This window comes from Salvia splendens, chromosome 14, assembly GCF_004379255.2.
Source record: "Salvia splendens isolate huo1 chromosome 14, SspV2, whole genome shotgun sequence".
NCBI lineage: Eukaryota > Viridiplantae > Streptophyta > Magnoliopsida > Lamiales > Lamiaceae > Salvia > Salvia splendens.
In genome coordinates, this window is record NC_056045.1 from 7,155,522 (window position 1) to 7,168,750 (window position 13,229).

The 13,229-nt window shown below is 36.6% G+C and overlaps 1 protein-coding gene across 2 annotated transcripts; it reads right to left on the reverse strand.

Moving 5' to 3' along the window:
- Positions 1-583: 583 nt before the first annotated feature.
- On the reverse strand, positions 584-12,668 carry LOC121765459. Of its 2 annotated transcripts, XM_042161629.1 has the most exons (20): positions 12,364-12,668; positions 12,035-12,290; positions 11,597-11,702; positions 11,376-11,517; positions 10,904-11,168; positions 10,379-10,737; positions 9,222-9,292; positions 8,443-8,593; positions 8,124-8,298; positions 7,294-7,528; positions 5,268-5,771; positions 4,617-4,674; positions 4,441-4,528; positions 3,783-3,857; positions 3,411-3,494; positions 2,641-2,784; positions 1,986-2,067; positions 1,519-1,601; positions 1,367-1,421; positions 584-1,157 (listed from the first exon to the last, which is right to left on the reverse strand). In XM_042161629.1, the coding sequence occupies exons 1-20, from the start codon at positions 12,650-12,652 to the stop codon at positions 1,098-1,100; spliced, it is 3,282 nt and encodes a 1,093-aa protein (XP_042017563.1). In that variant the 5' UTR covers positions 12,653-12,668; the 3' UTR covers positions 584-1,097. The 2 variants fall into 2 exon arrangements, with proteins under 2 accessions (XP_042017563.1, XP_042017564.1); XM_042161630.1 differs by lacking the exons at positions 12,035-12,290; positions 12,364-12,668 and adding an exon at positions 11,991-12,011.
- Between the last annotated feature and the right edge of the window lie 561 nt (positions 12,669-13,229).

Genomic DNA, 13,229 nt, shown 5'->3' on the forward strand with positions numbered 1-13,229 from the left:
TAGTTATATAAGTCTATAATTGTTAATAGTAATTGGGACCCTCCCAGAACAGAAATTATGGGTTCGCCACTGGTCTCTTGTATCCATTTAAAAAATTTGGAGCTCGGAAACTTAAACACTATAATTCTATAAGGATTTATCAACCATAATAATCATTTGTTAATTAATAAAGTTTAAATTAAATTCCCTAATTACTGTATAACAAACCATAATCAACAACGGCAAAAAATAATTAGAAAGAAATATTGAAATGGGAGACTGGATTCAACTGCTTCGCTTATGAGCAATTGAAGTGCTAACCACTGCATACTTATAATTGGATGCCAAATTATATTCGATGAATTGTTAATGTTTTAGTAACTTATAAGAGTACGTGGATTTTTATTGTGGCGCATAAACAATCAAGATTCAAGACCAACAAAACAAGCAACGTGCAATTATAATCATTCCACCTACGCCATTTATTGATAATAAAAAGAAATCCCTGTGTGTGTTATGCAACATCACAAGCCCCTCCAATGGTTTTTTTTTATAAATAACTCCACTTAATTTTTAATGTTTGGTAATTATTTAGAGAAAGAAAAACGAGAAGTTGAAAGCACTTGAGAATTGAAAATTGGAAAGTGTAGTAACAGAGTGGTAATATTAGTATTGGACTACAAGTAGAATGTTTTGAAGGATTCAAGACAAACACAAGCAATAAAGCTCTCCCCTTAACAACACTCTTCTGCTTCCTTCTGATTTTTCACTTCCATCTATCTGGTAGCAGCTTTCATTCGATTTCAAGACTTTGCTTGGCCAAAAGCAAATATTGGTTCGTGTTTAGATTAGCTTTGGAACATAATGCTATTTTTGCATCAACTTACCGATGAACCATTGGCTCGGATCCCACCTGGCAGGCCACAGCTCTGATGCTAGGAACCATTGCTCCATACGGGCAAACGATTACCAAAATTGATATTTTCCATCCACGAGAAGAAGAACCTGAAATTTGGATGGAAAATGGGGATAGCTTCCTGTACGTTAGAACTGGCTTCATACTTGCTTCTCTTCTCCCCTCAAAAATTAAGGACATCAATGAATAAGGATGACAATCCTTAAGAAGCTGATGTAAAGTAAGGATGCTTCAGAGCATCATCAACACTCAGCCGGCTCTCCTGATTCAAATCCCATGTGTAAGAAATTCATACGATCAACACAAGTTCAGATTTAAAAACTCAACATGAGTAACTGCATTGATGGAATAACCAAACTAACATTAAGATGACAAACACATCATATGTATTTGTAAGAATTCATTGAATCATCCAGGGTAACTTTTTGTAGAAATGACTTAAAAAACTAAACCACTGAAGAGAAAACTTACAGGATCCCACTCTAGTAAGCCACGTACTAGACGCAAAGCCCATATATTTGGAAATCTAATACAGGGAAAAGGAAAAATCAAAAATGTTAAACAGTCAGGTCAACCCACCCATCAACTAAAATGCACCAAATAAAGGGAAAGAGAAGTCTGACCCTAATTGAAGAGGATCTCTACTCCGGATTAGATAAGAGAAATACTCTTCAGAACACTTCCACGGAACTGGTGAACTAGAACTCTGTACACAAGCCACAAAATCTTCATTCTTTGGATGCACATAATAACCTTCAACAGCTGATAATATAAAGTTCTTATTCTGGAATCCCAGTTTTTGGCAACTTGAAACATAATATGCTGTCTTACTGAGAGTTTGTTGTAAGTTGGATACTTGATCTATGTGTGAAACTAATCTCATTTTTGTTGGCATGTGACGTAATTTATCATGCACATTACTTAATTGCAAGACTAAGAATGGAAACTGTTAAAAAAGACATTCTAGAGACATCAAAACATAAAACATGAAGTGGGATGATTACGGTTTACCCCAACAAAAGAGCCATTTGACATCCACTTAAGCCATATGGGACCTGGACTCAGAATTCAAAAGGAGAAAAAAGCTCACCTGGCTATTTGTACCCCCATTCTGATGGAGCTTTGAGGAAATTCCAGGGATTAAGATGCACATTTCCATCAATGATCTAAGCCTGGCATCGAGAAACATATTTTTTAATTGTTTCCAGTTGCCAAAAAACACCCATCGATAACCAAGTCAATAGAGATATTTGTAGTCAAAGAAAAAATTGGGGGCATATTTGAATTTCAGAAACATAGAAATTTGTTTAATAAGTCACCAATAGATTGATTTGTGTAATTTGTTGTGTTTATGAAGTGATGAAAATACTATATTTAGTCAAATTTCTTATATATGTATGTTTTACTATTAGCTTATCCTGTTTAGTTGTGTTAGCTTATTATACTATTGTGTCACATTAGTACATATGCTATTACATAGCATGTAACCACAATTGCAGGTGGTTTTTTCTTCTAGATGTGGTGATTTGAAGGAAGCTTCATCCGATGACAATCAAAGATTAGACGAGCACAAAAACCTTCCATGTTAAGAGAGTCACACTCATAAGGTTAAACTTCTGATGATGTGGTGTCAACACCAACCTAGAAGTGCCTGAGCTAGAGTCCAGTCGTATGCAAGCACAACAAGATTGTAATCTATATCTGAAGGGACTGTAACGAAGCTCAAATTAATACATTGTTCTTACTTGTACGCAAGCTCTTTCAAGTTATCATTCCAACCTTTGAGCTGTTGATCAAGAAGTGCTTGCGTTTTAGAATTTATTTGAAAAACATTTGGTGATCCTAAGATCATCTCCATGATTACCACACCAACACTCCACATATCATACCTGCCAAGGAACAACACTGAAAAGATCAATCACATTGCATATAAAAGAGTAATGGATGCATAACATGATTCTCGGTGTTGCTATAATTTTATTATACTGGTTATGGAATGCATTTACAATGATGAATTGTTTTCTCACAAGACAACCAATGCTATTGAGAAAAGTAATGCCAACAGTCAGAGCCTTGAGCAGAAAATAACCATATAAATGGAGACCATGAAGAATAAAACAGATAGTTGTTTACTAATTCCTCTTGACAATGAGACACATATACGATTAGCTAAATATTGAGATACTGGGACATTCCAACAAACTATTTTTTGAGAGTCTAAGAAATGATTAAAAAGTCCAGCTTACAATAGAATGTTTGTTTTTTTAACGGCAGAAACAACAGGATTGCATGCATGCATGCATTCAAGCTTATAGATTTGATACCGAGTTACGCGGAAAAGTTTCTCAAGCACAGAATCACAGATAATTATTACACACCTTAACAGAGGAGGAAGGGTATTCGGATATAAGGAAAGAGAAATCAGTTTATATCTGTCCAATTAATTATCCATCTCATCTCACAGAAATGTAAGTATGGAAATGCAAAATACAAATAAAAAGAAAATCCAACATACTTTGATGTAACAGTTGAAGGCCCCTTATACCAGCTGACATTCAGAAAAGCTTCCGGAGGAGCATACCCTGACGTTTGTTCATTGCTGTAGGTTGAAAGCAAATCACAGTTAATTAGCAAAATAAGAACATAGAAGATGCATCCACAGATAAATTGGATAGCATGTAAGAATGAGAGAAAACTGGTGGTTCTAACCTATAAATTATGCTTCTGTAAGACAGTTAAAGAAGGTAGAAATAACCTCAAAACCAAATCATTCAGAATTACAAGTGTGGCTTTCTAATCTATACTAGCTTTGATTCATTCCTCTGTATAAGATCTATAAAATACACTTGAGGGATGGAAGTAACATGCCATCTAGAGAATGTATTACCTCGATGGTCCAAGAGATCCATAAAAATGTTTCACTGTGAAATCATTCACAGCACTACCAAAGTCAATAATGCGCCTGCAATTGGTAAGAAAAGAGCGTCAGACACTAGTCCGAGAAATCAAACACATTTGGTTTGATCAATACATCAGAACTTAGTAATGCAAGTTTTCAACAATTGCCTACCAACAAGAATGCTTGTTTTACAGGGATAACCAGAGAAAATCATTTGTACAACAAAATATGGAACACTGTATAATAGTATGCATTGGATTTATATGCTAGATATGTGGTGCAAATGAATAACTGCAGAATGCAGTCCAACTAAAGCAGATAGCTTAAAGGAAAGGTCGTGAATATCTTGGCAGTAAAATAGACTGTACGGTTATCAATTTTTATGAACCAAGATACTGAAACACAAAGATAAAATATACTAAAAATCAGTGCTCCCTCCGTCCCACTCAAGATGTCGACATTCTTGAGTGGCACGGGATCTTAGGAGGAGTTGTTAGGTGGAGTTAAGTAGAGTGAAAAAAGTAGTTGAATATTTTAATGAGGAGAAAGGAGAGAGGGATTTATTTCTAAATATAGAAAGTGGACATCTTCAATGGGACAAACTAAAAAGGAAAGGTGGGCATCTTGAGTGGGAAGGAGGGAGTACATTTTAGTAGTGCAGTTCTCGCTACTATTTGGAGTTGATGTCAAGCAGCTTCCAGAGTCTTGGTCTTCGAAGCATATTACCATGTTTTCTTGCAAGATAACATATGACATCCTTGATTAGATTTTTAACTGTGAAATTTAGGCAAAATAAAGTACAAACCTCATACGCCTTCTTACCAGGTTTGATGTCCCTGTGAGTGATGTTGCGATCATGGCAGGACTTAAGCGCCATCAACTAAACAAAACACAAAGTGATGAATCACAGGGCTGAAGTGAGAATCACGGATTCTATTTTATAATTAAACACCGCCTTCTTTTAGATTTAATTAATCATATGGTCTAAAATTCTAAACTATTTCAAGGCCAAGGTGTATCTGGACTCTATTGTTATGAGACAGGCAGACGTGTTCAGTTGTTCAGACAAGCCGGAACCAAACTGTTTGACTATGAGAGTAAAACCATACCATGGGAGATGGTTATGAACTGTAACCGAAACCACGGCCGATAAGTGTTTGGTTTCAGTTTGAAGATGGGTTACAGATTTTCCTTTTAATATCTTCGAATTGTTTATTTTTATATTTGGATTAATGCTTCAATGGTCAAGATATTTTAATCAATCTTAATGAACGGCCAACATATGTTCACCGTTGGAGGGATAAACCACCAGTTTTCCTTTTTCTAATTTGTTTTAAACCACTTTATGCGCTGAGGTTTCAGAACATCAAGTCAGTGGTCCTTAATCATTGTAGACCTCTAGAGACAAGTAACTAACAGAGGGTATTCATGCTTCTTAATGTACTACTACTTAAGTAAATAATACTAGCTTACCAACTGCCATATTATATCACGAAATTCCTCTTGTCCAGCTTCTGTTGTCTTCAACCAGTGCCACCAATTTGAAGCACGTAATATCTGAATGCGCTTCCCATGATTGCCTCTTTCTTTGTCAGCATCACTGACCACATCTTCTGCAGTATACAGAAGTTTTGACAAGGAAAAACCTTCATGATGAAACACAAGCCATATCTCGTTAGACCGTGATTCAAAAGATTCAACATATCTAGCAATGTGATTTAGTCCTTCTTCATTTGCAGCTTCACCCAATCTTTTTTCCCTAAAATTCACATCTTCAGGAATTGAGGAATCTTCAGTGTCCCGATTAACTGATTTATTTACATTTCCAGAGCCATGTGTACTGCAATGTGATAATTTCCAGAAATCTGGCTCTCTAGGTGGTGATGAACCTTGTAGAGAATTGGAAGCATTTAAGAAGATTTCACCAAAATATTTCTCTCGTAACCCACTCAAGTAAGCACCAATTCCTCTTTCAACCTGCACATAGAAACCGCAAATTGTAATATCAACCATTTGATGACTAATGACTAAGTAAGATCCCAGTTGCCAGTATATTATCCATATACCGATGCATTTTGCTAGATAAATTAATCAAACACAAAGCGACTAAGAAATATATTGACAATCCCCATAAAAAGAGAATACAGAAAATGTTCCAATAGCGTACTTATTCAGATTGCTGATTTAAAAATTAGAATTTCAGACGCTTCAAATTCCAACATTGACTGCTTTACATTGATTGCAATCTCGGCATCTAAATAAGAGTACATTTTACTATTCTTGACACCCAGTGCTGACTCAATCTTTTGAGTTATATATGTCAACTAACTGAAAAAACTGACATGTCCTTCAAATTAGCAAAACATATGCCTAAGACAATCACCCAGCAAGATACTCAGTTCTACAATGAAGACTAGATAAAGATGAAGGCAATCATCGAACAAAGACATAGGGGTGTTTGGCTGAGCTTATAAGCTCCTTTAAAACATCTTATAAAGTTGTTTAGTGGCTTATAAGATCTTGACAAGTGTTTGGAAAAATAAGCCAGGAAAGAATTCCTATTGTTGAGATCCCTCTTGCTTTTCTCACATCGACTTGGTAATGATCATGTCTCTTCTATATATATTTGATAACCCTGCCCTTTTATAAGGTCTTTAAGGGGGTGGGTGGCCCATTTCTACATTAATTCTACTTTTTTGTTAGCCTGTTCACAATTCCCTAAGCTAATACAAGAGAGGCCTCAATTTAGTCTAGTAAATGTAGAATGGAAATCCAATCATTAAATCTCCAAAATTATAAAAGTGGAAATAGCTTCAAGGACAATCCTACTCAAGTTTTAGGCATTAAGATATGTTGGAAGCCTTGTACATATTGGGGAGAAAAAAATCAGGAATTATAACTTCAAATGAACGTGATTCTCACGTGTGCTTAATGACTTTAATTTAGTTCAGTTTTTCTCCTTTCTTAGAAAACTTTAAATTCTCTAACCAATGGAAAGTAGGGCAGTAAGATATTGGAAACTTGACCTCTTCTCTTGATTAACTGAACCACTACCAACTCTCCTAGGATGCATCGAAGGACTATATTCCCCCTGCATATTTCATCACTATTTTGTTCACCAAAATTACCTCGGGTTGTTCTCATGTAATTATGTAGTTTAGAACTGCATCTTCAAGAAAATAAATGATTCCAACTCCATAATAGCAAGTATTATCTTATGTTTTGTTTGTTCATTTTCTATGTTAACCATTTCTTAATATAGGTTTGAGTGTACTGTAGTGGCAGAGTGAAATCTTCTAAAATTTCTTATGAAGAAGTTTGTCATATGAGTATGAGATTGAAAAGGTTGCCTAGAACCTTAACATTCAAAAGATTGAGGCAATAGCAATCAAGAAAACTAGCACAGTGCACCTTATCTGCTTCAAAATGTAATTATGAAAACATTGAGATACACCAAGTAAAAACACATCGAAAGAAGATAACGGATTTGATTATGTACCATTATCCGCTTCAAAATGAACATGTTATCATCAGAATTGCCTCTTTTGCAATCTTCAAAGAACATATTTGTATCTTCATTTTCGTTATGCACAGTAGTTCTCTCATTTCTGTAGAAACCATTTTCTTCTACAAACTTCCTTTGGGAACTCTTACCAAGTTGAGAACAGTTCCAATTGAAAGCAAGCCAAACTTCACCGTATGCTCCACGATCAAACTTCTTCTTCAGTATGTACCTAGAGTGAAGGCATGCAAATATTCAAAATACATAACAACATTATTGGCTAATTGACAAAATGACACATATTAAATACAATTATTGTTTAGGGATATTGGAACAGCTGCTCTATTCAACATACATCTAGGTCATATCCAGACTATGTCAATAGGCTCATTCAGGTTCTAAAAGAAACAAACCAACCTTTACCAGGAAAAACAACTATGACCTGAAAAACATGGCCATATCCAATTCACAAAGTTATAAATGAGTTGTCAACTGGAAATTAACCAAAAAAATGAGGGACCCAGTAAGGTATACTTAAACTCATACAGTTACACTTACTAAGCATTTTATCATGGAACTGTCGTCATGTAAAAATGTGTAAAATAATACGTCGACCTAATATTTTAACTTGACTACCTAATGCATCAGCTTACGAATAAGCCCCTGCTTCTTAAATAACTAGACTGTAAAATGAATAACATCTGCAAATGACAGAATTAACTAACTCAGTTCATATCAACATCAGCATCTAGTCAAAGTCCCAAATGTCCTTTCACCCTTGGAGCATTAAGAGAAAGGTTACTAGCTTCACTAGAGAACTCACCCACCTTGTGTCTGATGTCGCATGCTCACTTTGACCAGAATTGTGCAAAGGAATTGATCCCAGAAAACCAAGGAATCTTGCAAAGCCATCAGAGCTCATGCAGTGATCTTTCTCATCATCAATATATGACCCAAAGTGCATGCATGTGTGCTGATCACTGTAGAAATCTATAGGCCGGCCTGCATATCAAGTTTGCACCCAAATTTTACCAAGTTTCCACATATTTTATCAAGTGGCGTTGTCCGTGAAAAAACTAACACATATGCCACTTTTTGAGAGCATCAGAGCCAATTCATTTTCATGAAAATGGAACTTTAACTTACTCCAGGTAAACTGATGTGCACCACTTAAAGCAGTTAATTGTTCCGACACAGGTTCACGGGCATCTTTGTGGATCCAAAATGTGTAATCATCGTTTACATCAAGATTCTCAGATAAATAAAAGCATCTAAAATTGTTGTGTTTTCCTTCAACCTGTAGTAAGAACCAAATTACCATAAAATACAATTCTCTCTTTGATCATTTTGAAGTAAGATTGATAACTGAAAATGGAAGGAATAAGTCTAATTTGCTTATGAACAACAGGTTACAAACAAAAGAAACAAACAGTAAAGCTATATAAAAGTATTTGCATCAAAAGCCAAATACAAATATTGATGTATGCAGCTCAAAAGCATCTTAAATTCTTAATGCATCTCTTATTTATTTGTTAGGTTTCTGGTGATTTTAGGTTTCTGGTGATTCCCTCTTAATTTATTTTGAAAAGAGTGGTGAACATCACCTGAAAGAAATAAGTATGACATTCAGTTATCCTTGTGAAAAGTGATCTAAATCTTGTCCTAATCCTTTGGCTAAATCACCATGTGCATGTGCATGTGCATAAGCAGTAGCCCCATACCATATTATCACAAGAATGAAATAATTTCTTCTGATAGACAAACATTTGACTTGTCGAAAATAAAACCAGCTTAAAAGGACAGAATAACTGTAGGACAGTGGACTCAGTAAAATTGGGAAAGAAACAAGAAAAAAAATTGACAAAAAAGTTAAGTTGCTAACAGAAATAGAGGATAAAGATTGTATTTCTTGTTCTAGGACTTACCAGTAATCTATCAAACTTGGTAACATCTGGAAGCGGCCGCAGTTCTGCGAGTATTGAGGTGTTGGCATCAGCTAGACAAATGATAAAGGAGCAGATCAGATTTCAGATACAGATTGTTAAAATATGATTACAGACTCAAAAGTCAGAAATGAGAACCATACATATGGTAACCAGACAAACATGAATAACCTTGAAACAGCATCATAACTAGGTCAAATAGTCATGGTTCTTGGGAAACCAAAGGCAGCTGAAAACCGATTGCTTGAATAATATGGGCTACTAATTGAGAAATATTTTTGTATTTAAAAACAGCAGCATGCATGGACAGGGACCTATTTGCTTCCGTAAAAGATTGAACTTGTTCTTTATGTCAAACAGAACACATTGAGATAGATCGACAGTTCATTCCTGAGAAGATTTAAGACTCAGTTATACAACTTGTGTACACCCCTACTACCCTACTAAGTCTCAAACTGCATGTATAATTATCAAAGCCCTGCCCATGTGCAAATTTGAGGAGCTAAGTCACAAACTGTGAACGTACACTGTAATGATGGAGATTCTGGTATTATATTCCAGATCTCCTCATTATATTGTTCCCTTAACTAGTGTAGGATTTTTTTTATTAGTTTCTAGGTTTATCGCTCAATCTGTTGAGCCTCTATATATACACTTGTACATACTCAAAAAATCATATGAAGCCTTTATTAATTCATCAATTCAGATCTGCTACGGGCCCAAGTTATTCAAGTTTTGCTAACAATAATAGTGGCAAATCAAGTAACAATTACAAAGTCAAATCATACTTTTTCAATCCCCTGTAAGAATAAAATGATGATAAGAAGCATGTAATTATCTAAAAAAATTTCAGAAAGCTTTTCAACTATTTCCTCGAGAATTCCTGGCACTGAGTTGTGAGCTTTTAAACATATTTTTCATAATTAGGGGCAACCGAAATAATGGTTAATATATGCCTGTGAATATTACTATGCAAAAAGTGAATTTAAACAAGAAATAAGAAGATGCAAGATGTCATAGAAATTTAGCCACACCATGTTTAGACCTAATCTTGGATGAGATATTTATCATTTTTGTAAGTGTATAAAGATTATCCTAAACAATGAGAAAATGTAAACTACTTCGAGAAAAGAGATCACCTGAGTTCACATAGATCTTCCGTTCATCTACTATTCCCAAGTAATCAGGTTCTTTGTAAATCCTGCCCCCAAAAGTCGCAATGGAACCTGCTGCTCTCATGTTAATCACTAGAGCTGCCAAGTTATCCATACTTCCTTGTTCAAAAGCAGCATTAACTATGCAATCAGCCAATGAGTTTGAACACGTAGAATTGAGTTTCTCCCGGAGAGTGAAGCCAGCAAGGGGTTCCCATAGTATATCACAAATGTCTTGGGGGCTAAGCTTTTCAAAGACACCATCCGATGCAGTAATAATATAACTTTCATTGCCTGACAAAGGTTGCCAATCTGTCACCTCAGGCACTGAGATTACGCCAAAGCTGTTAGCATGATAAAAAGAATGATCTGGTCAGTTTCCAGTCATTTCTTTTAAAGTGTAGAGTGAATATCTGTAAAGATTAAGTCCCTTGGTTCAAGGTCACTTATCAATATGAAGGGCATGTGTCAAAATAAATCCAAGGCTCCTCGCAAAAGAAATAGTCGTACTTTTTAAAACGAATGTCCCCGATTGCTCTGGTTACAGCCAATTGGCCATTGACTCGAGCTACACCAGCCCATTTTGAAATATTGCCCCCAGCATATTCAACCCGGGATTTTTCTACTTCATTGTCAGGATGGTGATCATTTGTAAGCTCCTTAGCAATTAACACTGTCCATCCATTAGTCGCCATTTGCTTTAACTGATTGCGTTCATTTACAGATAAAGAAACACCCTCAGCCCTTCTCTGCTTGATAATCCTAAATACAGTTGCTACAGTTCGCAACACCAATTGTAAGTCAGAAACAGGAGTTCGCCTCAATTCAAGAAACATAGATGAAAAACTTTAAGAAACTGTTGTAAGAAGTTTGATTTTATTAACATATTACATGGTCCAAGTGAATCAGTAGTCTTCTGCTAATATATAGGGCAGCATAAAACAGTAAATTGATTCTATTTAAACGGCAAGTATGGTCAAACCTTTATTCTCAGGTGGAGACTGATATACTTCAGAGCATAAAAATGCCTTCGAGTCACCTAAATTTGCAACTAGAATTTGAGCTTCTGCTAGGAGTACAACGGCTGCAGTAGTGCCAGAACTCAGGTTGTATCTTGATGCATCCTTCATTGACCAGATACCCACATAAGAAAATGGCAGATGACCAGTACCTTAAATCTTCAATTACCTAAATAAAACTCACCATAGCAAACTTTGCATCAATGTCATGAATTGCTCTTAACAATGCTTCCCTCAACAGGTCAAAGGGTAAAGATCCATCTAAAATAGTTGACAAAGTCACCTTGAACCTGAAAAACGAGTTCCGTTTACTATTATCTTCCTCATCCATATCAACTGAAAGGACAGGAGGAAAACACAATGTAAACGAAGAAAACATAGCATACACTCATCATATTTGAACCTACGAATCTTACATATAAAGAGTCCAAATAAATGGAAAAACACATGAACAAATAGATGTATACATATGGTAAGAAGTCATCCAAATTTAGTTCAAGTAGCAGCACACTCTCATCTTAACTACAGACAGAAGCTTATAATTACACGCACATTATTAATTACATAAATTAACTCACTATCTTAACCCAGAGTACTCTTAGCACGACAAGAAAAGAGAGACCTCCCAAGATTCAGAGTTCGGCCATCGATATCCTCGTATTGAATCTTCTGGAAACCAGCAGCATCTTCCATTTTATCCGGCAGCCTTTTCATCAAATTCCTCGACAAGAAAGAGTAAGTAGTATCCAGAAGAAAGTAAGTATGCAGCACAAAATACTCCAACAGCAACTCAGATGCCATTTCACTAGCTTCCGAACCATTATGTCCATCAAAAACCGCCATTATCCCAACATTAACTTCCTCAACCCCCTTCGGACCTTGACAATAACAAAATAACGGAGTATTCAATCACCGAAATCCCCAGAGACGTAATTTTAAGCACAAAGGTACCTGGAAAAGGGATGCGAAGGTCGACAGCGCAAAGAGTGCGATCCTCCTGTGATTTCCGGCGGCCTTGGAGTGTAGACGACTGACACGTCATTGACCGCGACTCCAGTCGCCGATTGGACTGGGATTTGAAATTCGAGAGGGTCCAGCGAGGGCATTTTGGGGATTGGAAAACCGCCGTCGCGCCGCCTTCTCGGTACACCGCTAAGCACGTCGGCGATTCTCCTCCGACGGGAGAGGTCAGAGCCAAAATCAGGAGAAGTAGATCAAACACGTTGAAGATCATCATCATCAGACGATGGAACCAAAAGGAAGAAAAATTCTTAAGCTTTCATAAAATTGATGATATAAATACGTTTCGCATAACGAGTTTACATTCAAATTGGGCCGGGCCAAGACAACAGGGCGTAACCGCATGCAATCGTTACTAAGGCCTATGAACATTTGAATTCTTTCCCTTATTTTGTTTTAGTACGACACTAGTATTAAGAGCATCTCCAGTGGTCGGCGAGCGAGCGGCTCGCCGATTTTTTGCGCTCGCCGAACGGCTCGCCGAACTATTGCAGCCGGCGAGCGTCAAATCGGGGAGAATTTCGGCGAGGGTACGCCGATTCCCGGGCGCTCGCCGATTCTCTCGCCGCTATTGCAGCCTCCCGATCGGCGAGGAACCGACGAGCGATTTTTTTTTTAATTTTCGAAACACTATATATACGCGATTTGCACGATATTTTCATTCGCACTACTTGTTTTAACGAGTACTCTCTCTATCTTAATTTCTGTACAAGATCAACAACAACGCGAAATGAGTAACGCGGGTGGTAGTGGTAGTGGTGGGGATGCTGAGGAGTACGAACGGTGTTTGAACGAAC